The sequence below is a fragment of the Typha angustifolia genome, chromosome 11, assembly GCF_048772165.1.
Source record: "Typha angustifolia cultivar Huaian chromosome 11, ASM4877216v1, whole genome shotgun sequence".
Lineage (NCBI taxonomy): Eukaryota > Viridiplantae > Streptophyta > Magnoliopsida > Poales > Typhaceae > Typha > Typha angustifolia.
Window position 1 is genome coordinate 14,833,955 of NC_133249.1, and position 11,620 is coordinate 14,845,574.

Genomic DNA, 11,620 nt, shown 5'->3' on the forward strand with positions numbered 1-11,620 from the left:
TTAGATTTTTAAAAAATAAACTTAATTAGATATTAAAAAATTAAAAAAATATATAATTATTAAATTAGTTTAGGAGTTTCTGAACTAATTTAAAGGGTTCCTAAACTCAAAGCAAACAAAGTCGAAATCTCCTCTTCATATAATTGTTAATTTTTATTTCCTTATTCCTTTCCCTAGATGAAGAAATGGCTGATTGCCCTCCTCTTCCTGGCAAGGATGGTCATGTCAACGGTGCCGAGCAGCCCCCGGATTTTTGCTTGGCGCGGGCGCTGGCCGCCATTGTTAAGTAATAAGGGCATGCCAAATCTGATGTTATTTGCATTGGGTAGTTATTTTGCAAACTTCTTGTATTTTGGCAGTGGGAATGGGTATTGAGAATTGATGTTATACTATCTGTTTACTATCTGTGTTTCTGGGATTGCATTCAACCTAAAAGCAAACCTATCTGACTACCAAATCTAAAAGATCAACTATTTTCAATTTTTCATATTAACTTTTGGAGACACATTCATTTATATTGATTCACAAAAGAGAATGTTAAACAAAAGATATTCATAAGTTTTAATGTTTAATGGGAACAATTCAATGCAGTGATAAATATAGAGGAAAAAGATTGAATGAAACCGAGTAGAATTATCAATACATCTTGCCCTTCTCAGAACTTGCATTTGGTGGGAGTTTCACAGTAAATAATATTTTGGAACTTACTACATAAAAATCAATTGGGCCACAGTAAATCATTGATCAAGGTAAATTGAATTAATACTGATATACTATTGAGCAAAGCTCAATATTCTATGATAATTACATAGACCACCCACCATCAAAACATACATTATATACTAAATAAACTTTAACATCTGAATCTTCATATATAATCACTCTCCAAAAAATAAAAAATAAAAATAAATCTTAATAAAACAAATAAACACGTTTCAGGATCTTTCATATGTGTACTGGTGCCAAGGTTCTTAAATAAAAGCAATGAGCATCGTATTGAGGTTGTCAAGGAGCTTCAAACTTTTTGGATATGGCGTCGTAGTATCTTCTTTGCTGCGCCATGAAAAAGTAAATGAAAAATCATAAGTTCCATTTCCCAAATCCACAATTACTTTCAAACACAGATTTGAATGACTGCATTCAAAGAGATAAAAGCAAGATGTATTGGGAGACAAATTGTCCAAATGCCATTGGCAACATAAGCAAAGTTGCAGGAAGGAAACCATAGATACAAATACAAGGAAACATTCGAATGGGCAGAAAAAGGTAGAAAAATGTATAGAAGTATTTTCCTTGAGAAATTCAAATAAGTCGGAGTCAAATACAAAGTGATGAATAAAAGGATATTATTTGCTACCAAAGAGAATAGGTTCATCACCATTTCAGAAGAAAAACCACTTGTCATACTATGTAAACATATAGAATATCCCAATAAGATTTCAAAACCACTTGGATTGAAGTAAGAGGAATCCACATGACTTCTTTCCATCACCACATATGTTGATAATTAATTATTAATCTAATTAGAGCAGATTTATCGAAGTAGTGGGCCTAGCGGCATAAGCAACATATTTTAACCATACCTTTTTTGATACTGATGGTTTTATTTTTGCCAAAGCTTCCTCAAAATGCAATGTCTTGATAGAACATGGAGGATGACTTGACATGTCTTCATCGGTGATATCCTGTTCGTCATCCAATACAGCCATGGCAGCTTCATTCATCTGAAAGAGAGGATCAGTTTTAGATAAAAGATAAAACAAACACAAAAGATATAAATAAAATAAAAATAGAGACATACCAGGTTAGCTAAATCAACCCCAGTAAAATTCTTAAACTCTTCTCTCTGCGCTAAAATGTCGAAATCTACATCAGCAGCAATGGGCTTCTTTCGAGCAAGTGTTTTCAGAATCAATCCGCGCTCATTAGCACCAGGAAGAGGTACATAAATGACTTTGCCAAATCTGCCTGGTCGTAAGACAGCAGGATCTATCGCCTCTATTCTGCATTCAAGACTTATTAGATCAAATTCTGAACGGAAAGCTGCCAATTGGGAGAACATAACAAGTGTAGCAGAATATGTCAACCTGTTTGTTGCTCCAATGACATAAACACCTCGTCGCTGATCACCACCATCAAGCTCAATGAGTAACTGCATATAAAAAATGACAGAAACATAGGCATTTAGATCTAGAAGTTAAAAAGGAAAAAATAAAGAGCAATTCCAGAACAGAAGAGCATTTAATTACATCTAACCTGGTTTAGGAGTCGCTCAACAACCCATCCTCCTTCCTTGCCCCTCTTTGTCATTATAGCATCTACCTGACACAACCAAGTAGAAATAACAAAAACTCAAAATAAACTAACTTCCAGCAAATAGGATCAAAATAGGCATGGATATCTACAATATCAAACTTCAAAAAAATACCAAAGCCAGCAGCCACTTCAAGAAAATAGGCATGGATATACTACGCAAACAGTTAATTTGGTGTTTTGCAAACAAAACAACAATAGCAAGGTAAGCAGAACCATTTCTTTGCAAAATTAAACAAAAAAATGCAGCATTATAACATAATTAACATTGATGCACCATGTGAAAAACACTAAAATTTAAAAAGTACATAACTCTCTTATGAGAAACACATCCATTTACAGCCGAAGGAAGCATCATTCTTTTGTTAAAAATTCATAATGTGCACAAAAGCAAATTATACGAAAAAAAAATAGACATATAAACTAACAAATGAAAATTATCTGCCATGCCTTTATAGTCCATCTTCTAGTTAGTGGACCATATATGTGCATATGACACAATAGTCCAACATGTATTGAACAGGAGCAATTAAATTACTAAGTACTAACTAACAAGTGCGCAGGCCATAAAAATGCTAATGTAATACCTCATCAAAGAATAATATGCATGGAGAGCTGGTTCGGGCACGGGTAAACAGTTTTCTTACTTCTGATTCGCTGTCACCAACATACTTACTCAACAATTCAGGCCCCTATATATCAGGAACTTAAAATGTCAATGTTTAAAATAAAAATTCAACACTTTTATCTACCTTAAACCATCAAATAATGCATTCAATGAGAAAAGATGCCATTATAGTTAAGAAATAAAGATGCCAACAAAGCTTACCTTGATATGGATAAAGTTAGCCCCTGCTTCATTTGCTACAGCTTTTGCTATCAATGTTTTGCCACAACCTGGAGGTCCATATAGCAAAAATCCAGACTCCAAATCTACACCAAGTTTCTGGATCAAAGAAGAGATATAAAGATACTAGATACAGGTGAACCATTTACATGTGAAACCTACATTAACTACATTAGTTCAAATAACTTGACAAAAGCAAAATTTATGGCAGAACTACGGAAACAATAATTTTGAAGGCTATAACACAACAGGATCATCATTTTGGAGGCTATCAATACATAAATTAGGATTCGTGCATTCCACTATAAAATCATAAATGTCAAATAATACAAGAAGATAGATGTACCTTATATTTTTCAGGGCACTTGATCCGCTGAATAATGTGACGATCAAATTCTTTCCTTAATGAGTAATGACCACCGATGTCATCCCATGTAACATCAGGAATTGAGGAAAACCCTTCTCTTTTCAAAGAAGGTTGAACCGTTTTAGCAGCTTCCTACAATCACAATTCGCAAGTGAAAAAGACTTGAATTATGTATTCCCTATATTCATATATCAGTAATTAATGATCCTATGGATTAATGAGAAGGGCAATATGTAAAGGAAGTAGACGGTTGCTTTCACATTGGAGGAAATTTGCTGCCCTATTTTACTATTTACAAAATTTATGACTAACGAAAGAAAGCTACAAAGTTGAGGAAATAAACAGAAGAGAAAAGAAAGGCAAAAGTGAGCATATATGAAAGGTTAATTGATAGATTACCTCAAGGTCACCCATGGTAATTCTAAGGCTCTCCATTTCTTTGGCATCCCAAGGCTGCCTCAACCAATCTCTTACTTGGTCCATTCGCTTATATAGAATTCTCTTCAATGCCAAGTGTCCTGCTTCATCCACCAAAATTTTCAAATCAGCTCCGACAAAACCTGGTGTAGATCTGGCTATCTTGAAGAGGTTGAGATGACCGTCAAGTCTAAAGTTCTGCAAAAGCATAGATAGAATTTCAACCCGTGCATTCTCATCCGGGACACCCAAAGCTATCTCACGGTCAAACCTCCCAGGTCTGCGCAATGCTTGGTCCATTGCATCAGGTCTGTTTGTAGCTCCAATTACAAGAACATATCTAGGTTTTCTTTCCCATGTTTCTGAATTTAAATTAGCATCACTTGATCCATCTGTTTGGTGGAATTCATCCATGCATGTCATCAATTGTGTTACTATTCGGCGGTCCGTCTCCCTCTGCAAGTTCTCCCTCTTGGATGCAATAGCATCAATCTCATCAATAAAGATAATTGAAGGAGCAGTACGATATGCCTTCTTGAAAAGGTCTCGTACATTTTCTTCAGAAGCACCTGAGCAGTCAGTGAAAACATAATCATAATCAATGGAAGTCTTGGGATATGCTAGATGGACATAGCAAAAAGATAACGTGCTGAAACACGACGTAAGGGTGAGATATTTCAAGAACAGTGACTAATAGATAGCAGATCAAGTCCTTTTTACCAAAAAAGAAAAGAAAAGAATTTGTTTGCATAATCTCTAATGATAAAAGAAAACTACTTTCAAGTATCATATATAAGATAAAGGGTGAATCATGCATTTTATTTCTTTAAGACAAGTCATTTGGAGTGAGAATGAAAACTAATTAAGCTCTTTAAGACAAGTCAGTAGGAGTATGGTATCAAGTCTTAACAAATTCAGAGTCAACAATAAACAAAGAAAACTATCCATAAAACATCACAACTAGGGGTGTCAACGAGCCGAACACGAGTGAGCTAGGTCTTGCTCATGTTCAAATCAGAATTAAATTTATCAAACTCGAACGTGAGCCAAGCTTAAAAAAATGAGCTAAAATCTTAACTCATTATTTGGCTCAAAAAGAATTCTAGTCAGCTCGTGATTTGAGCATGAAGGTTAAGATTATATATATATTTGAGCTATATTGAGCCAAACACTAGCGATCTAAGTTTGCTCGTGTTCGGCTCATCACAACATTTGTTTGAGAGAAATATTTGAGTTAACCTGTGCACCAAGTTTTTGACTAGTTATAGGTGCTGTTCCAGCAACTGTGCCTCTGTTGCAACATCATGCTGTTATGATCACTAAATGCTTCTTCTCATTTACAAAATAATTGAGTTTGCCAACTTGGTAAACATAATACGTATGAAAGCAACTAATCAGATAACCAATCTTACCATAAACCCCAGATACCAATTCAGGAGCAGATATCTTATAGAAGGGAACACCAGCCTCATTCGCAATTGCATGGGCAAGCATCGTCTTCCCGCACCCAGGCGGACCGTGCAGCAATATCCCTGATGTCGGCGTGAAGCCAAGCCAATTTGGCAGCTCCGGTTGGCACAGAGGCACAATGACGCGCATCATCAACTCCTCTGTTACGCCTTTCATCCCACCAATATCTCGAAACTTTGGCCCCGTCCTACCCTCCTCTCTATTAACCTCGCCAATGCTGCCACCTTTTCTCGATTGCTCAGCCCTTGCGATCTCGACCCCGCTCCCTTCGGCCGTCTCGATCCTCCTCAGCTTATCCCGCGCCACCTCAATCTCCATGTCAGTATCCTTCTCCTTCCTGCTCTTTGAATTGAGTAACGATTTCTTGCTGTAGGTATCCCTAAGCATGGATTTCGTCAGATCGAACTCCGGATCAACCTTGGCTTTGAAGACGGAATCAACGGACGTCGATGTGGAACATCCACCCTCATCATCGTCGTCATCGCTGTTGTTGCTGCTTCCGGCCGTGGACTGGCGGCGGAGGTCATCTAGGGTTTCCTTGACGCGGACGGCGAACGGCTGGAACTTGATGCGTTGGTACTCCGGGAACCGTGATCGGAGATGGCCGGCGACGGTGTCCGCGTCGAAGGAACCTCCGAGGCCAATTTCGAAGATCCGACGGCGGAGGAGGCCGGAGTACCACGCCGAAGACGGCGACCGCCCTCCACGTCTCATCCGCTTCCCCATCGCTCTGCAGCCGACGAAGGTTCAGGTATTAGTACTTAGTAGGGTGTTCGTTTTAGTTGGGCATCTCCAACTTTCCTACGTTTGGGCTTAATAAGGGCCGAAACTTATGAGCCAAGTTTGAGTCGGATTGGACCCAAAGCCTGACCTTCTACTTAGTATCCCTCTTTCACTGTTCGACATCCACGATCCCCATCCCCGCCCGTCCACCGGCCTTTTTGACGGCGCCATCCTGCATCACGCCGTCCTCTTTACTGCTCCTCTAGCCGCCAAATCCGTCCTTTAGATTGCCGCAATCCAGAAAGGGCAGGATTTGGGGAGATGGAGATCGGAATCGGAATCGGTGGAGCTTTCTGCTATTTGTTCCCAATTGTCATGGCCGTTCTCGTGATTCGTGTGGCCTACGTTCTCTACTGGACCGGGAGGCCTCAAGGGCGATCGGGCACGAAGAGCCTTCGGACTCTCATCGTTCTTGGTTCGGGTAAGTCGACATCTGCGGCACAGAAGGTGATCATATATAGCAAACTATTTGGAAGACCTGGTATGTTCGGAAACTTTTTAAGGAGTTCCAGTCGAAAATAGCGGCATTCATGCTCGATTGTCTCCGAGAGAATTGAAAAAGGAATCCTTTTTAACATATTTATCTGAGAAAGGTTGAAAAATTATATGATTAATAGATTTTTTTTAGCCAACATTATTAACTGATCATATCATGAAATTACTCAATTAGAGATTCTGTTAGATATGTTGGAGCTTATGTTGCAGAAATTCATACTGTTTATACTTTTCTTTGTTAATTTCTATGCAATGAATTTAATAATCGGGCGGTCATGCAGCTAAAAGCTGCAAATTTTCTTGGTTACTCTTGTTTGGGAAAATTCTAATAGTAAATGTGCTTATTCCTCTACTTGGTGAACAGGAGGCCACACAGCGGAGATGCTTAGTGTCGTAAATGTTCTTCAAAAGGAGAGATTTGCACCAAGATTCTATGTGGCAGCTCTTACTGATAACATGAGCCTTCAAAAAGCTCAAGTTTTGGAGGAGTCCTTGGTTCAGCATGAGGAGGTATTTTATATAGCAAAATCCTTTTCTCGACATGCTGGAATCCTTATTATGTTCGAGTACATTTATTGTAGTTCTATTTATAGTAAATATTATTTCTTATCCTCTTGCAAGTCATTGTCTTACCCTTATAAAGTCTGATAAATACCTGGCTGGTATAAGTAGCTGGTTGAAGTTGCAACGGTAGATGAAATGGTTACAAGTAGTTGTTCTATTTCCTTCATGTTTATTCAATCACGCATATGCACTTTCACTAAAAAATTTAACTACATTTTCTTTTGTTTGTTATTGTCTATTGCCAGATGCCCTGGATGATTAAATCTGCATTTTCGTTGCAATCAGAGGAAAAAAAATCTATAAGTTCTTAAGATAGTTGTTGATTTCCTGATATTCACTTCCATCCTAGTATCTCCACTTGAATATTAAAATTTATCCTACCCAATTCCCCTTAAGAAAGTGGAGTTTATGCAAGATTCTCACTGTGAGGTTTGTTTTTGGAATCTAAATTCTATTATGTCGCTTAGGTTGGTGTCCTAACATCTAGATTTCAAACTTTAACTATTAATATGTCATCCTAATTGTAAATGTACATATGCAAGTATACATATGAGGAAGGGAATTTAGTTCGTCCTGTTAAGTGTTGATGTTGAATAATGAATACCTCCTAACTCCAGTCAATTCCTTCATTATCCTCCAATATTGACTAATGCTCTAGTGTCTATAAATAAAAATGTTCAAATTGTTGATTTCAATTATCAATGCTTCCGTTCATGTGCATTAAATGAGTAAATGGTTAGGAAAATAGGACTCCATCTACCTTAGCTCATTCTATTGAAAGAAGTGCCAGGATAATTTTCTTATGTAAATGCTAGTTGAATCTATATCCCGATACTTAATTCGTAGTGTAATAACTTTTGTTTCATGTTGAACTCATTAATATACTATGAAGTTAATCTGTGAAGAACAGCTAAGTATCATATTCTTCTCTTTGGCATGATTAATTTGTGAATATCATCATGTAAGGCAGGGATCACATTCTTCAGGTCCTTAAAAGATATCCACCTTCTTACATTCTGGCAAGTATGTCAGTAAGCTCTCCCTAACAGTTAATGTCGTTACTGCAGAGCACTTGTACATTGTGTCCTCTGTTACATGTTGATTGAACTTGACATGAAGATTAACGATTCTGCTTTGTCAAGAAAACCACACAAGCATTTTAACAGTTGTGGAATTGATTGCATAGATGTGTTGCTATCTGAACAAGATCCCTTGATTTGATTTTGCAGACCAGTGGAAGAAAGAGGACGAAGCCTGCTCAATTCATGCAGATATATCGTAGCCGTGAGGTGGGTCAGTCTTATATTACCTCTAGTGGGACAACTTTGATTGCCACAATGCATGCTATGTGGCTGATAGTAAAAATTAGGCCTCAAGTGGTATGTTTCCTCCAAAATATTTAAGTTGAAAGTGGAATCATCAAATGTTTTATCTGATCATTTTTATCATTCTTTGTCCAGATCCTTTGCAATGGTCCAGGGACCTGTATTCCGCTTTGTGTTTGTGCATTTGTTTTCAAGGTTAGTTTTACTCTAGTGACATCTATTCATCTCATACTTGCCAAGCAGAAAATATCAACTGGATCAGATTACTCATTTCATGGTAAAATTGTGGTTTTGCAGAAGATCTGCATTCCTTTCCTTTCTGTTTTGCTGGAATGCACCATTTTTATTTTTGAATTTGTTTTCCTTTTCTTGGGCTGAAATGTCACTGCATAAAATTGAGCATTTCCAATGTATGAATCTATGTTCAGTATAGCTTGACATGACTTCTGCATCAGCTGTCAAGCTACCTAATGCATCTCTTCTCCTTTACCTAGTCCTGGAATCGCTAGCTAAGGCATAGATCGTTATGCATAAACAGGAGGATATAAATATGAGAGGCTAAAGAAAAAGAACAATGAGACGTCCCTTCTATTTATGGAGCACATTATCCAAGATAAGATGAGAAGAGAAAATTGGTTCATATAGCCTATCCCAAGCAATTGTCGCCTAATGTTCTGTGTTGTTACTGTTGAGTGTCATTGCACAAGGGAGAGGGTATGAAATTTTGCATAACCCTTTACTCTAAATATACCCCATAAACCATTCATAACCAATAAATGCCAATTCTTTTAGATGTTTCAACTAGTTTACTCATAAAGTTACTGGTTTCATATTCATGTCGAAGAAAACTTTTTCTTATTAGATTGCTTCATGACTGTTCAACCTTTCAGGTACTAGGTCTCAGATGGTCATCCATTTTCTACATTGAGAGCATTGCAAGAGTGAGAAAGCTTTCCTTAAGTGGCTTACTGCTCTATAAGTTACGATTAGCCGATCAGTTCTTTGTTCAATGGCCCCAGTTACAGCAGATGTACCCAAGAGCGCATTATGCTGGTCGTTTGATGTAAAATATTATGCACTACGATGCTGTTATACCATCTCTATCCACCTCCAAATGTCTAATTTTTCGAGCAACCGCTAAATTATGTTTCTTCTGCTACAAGGACAAATTAATTCTTGCATCATTCTTATTGTTTTTGGTCCTCTGTATAGTGTTTTTCTTTTCCCTTTTGATTCATTTGTTTTGCCAAAAGTGTATTCTTAATGAAAGTTGTTTCTCCAATTCTCTAATACCTATTCTACACCTTCCAGTCCAAATCTGATACGATCCATGCTACCAGCCACCTTTCAACAGAGGATTGTAATTTCAAAGCATGTGATGTGGTAAGAACTCCTATCTGTTTGTAATAGCTATTCCTTATCTTTGCACGGGACCTTGGTGTATTATTTTGGAATCAATCTTGCAGTTGACCTAAACACTATTTTTCGCATTTTTTTTTCTGTGTATTGTTGCCTTCACCAATCCAATCACTCATCTGATCTGGAGAAAAGGCCAATCCGCAGTTATTCCTCATGAATGTTGAAATTTTGCAATCTATTTATTTAAAATTAAGTTTGTTGCTGTTATGGTTTCTATATTAATTGCTATCATTCTGTGAGTAGATTGTGATGTATAAGGTGCCGTTTGAATGTGGTATTACTCCTAAATCTAATTAGCTGTGCTTATTTTTTAAACCTGAATAAGGTGGTTTAAACTGGCTTAGTAATGTCCTAATTATACTTGACATAATATAAAAAAAATAAAGATTTAGAGGGTATTATGACAAATAATTAAAGTACCATTTATCATGGATGGATGGAGAGAGGAGAGATGAGAATTAAAATGATAGTTAATTAAAATAATGTTTTTTAACAGGTAAATAATAATTGGATCTTGTTAGAAAATATAAAATATTAGACGGAAGACGACGAGAGGAGAGGAGAAGAAAAAACTACTGTTTGGATACTAACACTAAATTGGTTTAAATTTATGCCTAAAACACATCAAAACGGATGGATTTTAGCTTTTTATTTTATTTTATTAGGATGATAGATTATATCCTTCGACCTTCATGCACATGAAGTTATCTTTATTCACATTCACGCCAAGAATCCAGTGGAGTTAAAAATGGAGCAGTTACAAGTTGATGTTATTTCCTCTTTACTTCAATTTTTCAACTGGTGCTTTTAGGAGAAGTATATATGAAGCTCAAATATGATTCCAGAGCTTTCAAATGCAATGGAATAAAGAGATGTTTGCTTTATTATCACGGATCTGCAAGCTAGATTTGCTATACCACATATAAACATAGAATATATATATATATATATATATATATATATATATATATATATATACACTATAAATTTTAATCTTGATTTTGAGAACAGTTACATAGACTTGTCATACTTAGACACGGGTTTCAGACAAGGAAGACAGCAAGATAATACTGTTAAAGGAACAGTTGGGTAGTTATCCAAGGAGAGAAGTAATAGCGAGAGCGATAACAGTGAGTTGAAATAATTCATCATCCTCCTCCGATATCGGCGATCTTATTCCCCCCTCCTGGAAGCCATCCTCACAGGTACCTGGTGCATCTACAGCACTGCTCATCCATGTCTTGGCGTCCTCGTATCCACCGTCTTTGATCGCCTCAACAGAGTTCTTGAGATCGATTATGGAAGACGAGTAGAGATCTCGACATGTCTCTAAGCATGATTGCGTATATCTCTCTAATGGTTTGGCCTTCAGTAGCTTCTTCACTTCCTTCTTGATGTGTATCATCTTGGTTTTCGCTAGCTTGACGGAGATGACCGCCAGCCCTTGGAGGTCCGACCGGTGGCTTTTGGGCACCGACGTGAGAGACGCAACGCAGAGGGTGTAGTTCACGTTAGGATCACCGGTTCTGCACCGGTTGCAGGTGTCGACGATGATGTTAGGGTGGGTGGCGGAGACGAGAGAAGAAGAAGAAGAAAAAGATTGATGATGGAAGAGGGGGG

The 11,620-nt window shown here is 37.4% G+C and overlaps 3 protein-coding genes across 3 annotated transcripts; 1 reads left to right on the forward strand and 2 right to left on the reverse strand.

Annotated features, from left to right (window-relative positions):
* Window positions 1-736: 736 nt before the first annotated feature.
* LOC140771340 (cell division control protein 48 homolog C-like) lies at window positions 737-6,140 on the reverse strand. The gene is made up of 10 exons (XM_073112837.1): window positions 5,357-6,140; window positions 3,927-4,513; window positions 3,507-3,659; window positions 3,143-3,259; window positions 2,901-3,005; window positions 2,257-2,322; window positions 2,088-2,152; window positions 1,802-2,003; window positions 1,584-1,724; window positions 737-1,053 (listed from the first exon to the last, which is right to left on the reverse strand). Exons 1-10 carry the CDS (start codon window positions 6,138-6,140, stop codon window positions 1,006-1,008), a joined length of 2,268 nt encoding a protein of 755 aa, XP_072968938.1. The 3' UTR covers window positions 737-1,005.
* A 318-nt stretch (window positions 6,141-6,458) lies between these two features.
* On the forward strand, window positions 6,459-10,124 carry LOC140771351 (uncharacterized). Its single transcript, XM_073112857.1, has 5 exons — window positions 6,459-6,618; window positions 7,057-7,202; window positions 8,486-8,635; window positions 8,717-8,776; window positions 9,472-10,124. The coding sequence occupies exons 1-5, from the start codon at window positions 6,459-6,461 to the stop codon at window positions 9,646-9,648; spliced, it is 693 nt and encodes a 230-aa protein (XP_072968958.1). The 3' UTR covers window positions 9,649-10,124.
* Window positions 10,125-11,093: 969 nt separating this feature from the next.
* On the reverse strand, window positions 11,094-11,405 carry LOC140770646 (putative invertase inhibitor). Its single transcript, XM_073111899.1, has one exon. The coding sequence runs from the start codon at window positions 11,403-11,405 to the stop codon at window positions 11,094-11,096; it is 312 nt and encodes a 103-aa protein (XP_072968000.1).
* Window positions 11,406-11,620: the final 215 nt, after the last annotated feature.

What these genes read in the sequence shown, in the direction of transcription:
- LOC140771351 (XM_073112857.1), top strand. Translation starts at nt 6,459, where the DNA reads ATGGAGATCGGAATCGGAATCGGTGGAGCTTTCTGCTATTTGTTCCCA. An exon ending in TCTCATCGTTCTTGGTTCGG is followed by an intron (nt 6,619 to 7,056) that starts GTAAGTCGACAT and finishes CTTGGTGAACAG; the next exon opens with GAGGCCACACAGCGGAGATG. An exon ending in TAAAAATTAGGCCTCAAGTG is followed by an intron (nt 8,636 to 8,716) that starts GTATGTTTCCTC and finishes TTCTTTGTCCAG; the next exon opens with ATCCTTTGCAATGGTCCAGG.
- LOC140771340 (XM_073112837.1), bottom strand. Translation starts at nt 6,140, where the DNA reads ATGGGGAAGCGGATGAGACGTGGAGGGCGGTCGCCGTCTTCGGCGTGG. An exon ending in ATTGGTATCTGGGGTTTATG is followed by an intron (nt 4,514 to 5,356) that starts GTAAGATTGGTT and finishes CTGACTGCTCAG; the next exon opens with GTGCTTCTGAAGAAAATGTA. An exon ending in GGGTTGATTTAGCTAACCTG is followed by an intron (nt 1,725 to 1,801) that starts GTATGTCTCTAT and finishes CCTCTCTTTCAG; the next exon opens with ATGAATGAAGCTGCCATGGC.
- LOC140770646 (XM_073111899.1), bottom strand. Translation starts at nt 11,405, where the DNA reads ATGATACACATCAAGAAGGAAGTGAAGAAGCTACTGAAGGCCAAACCA.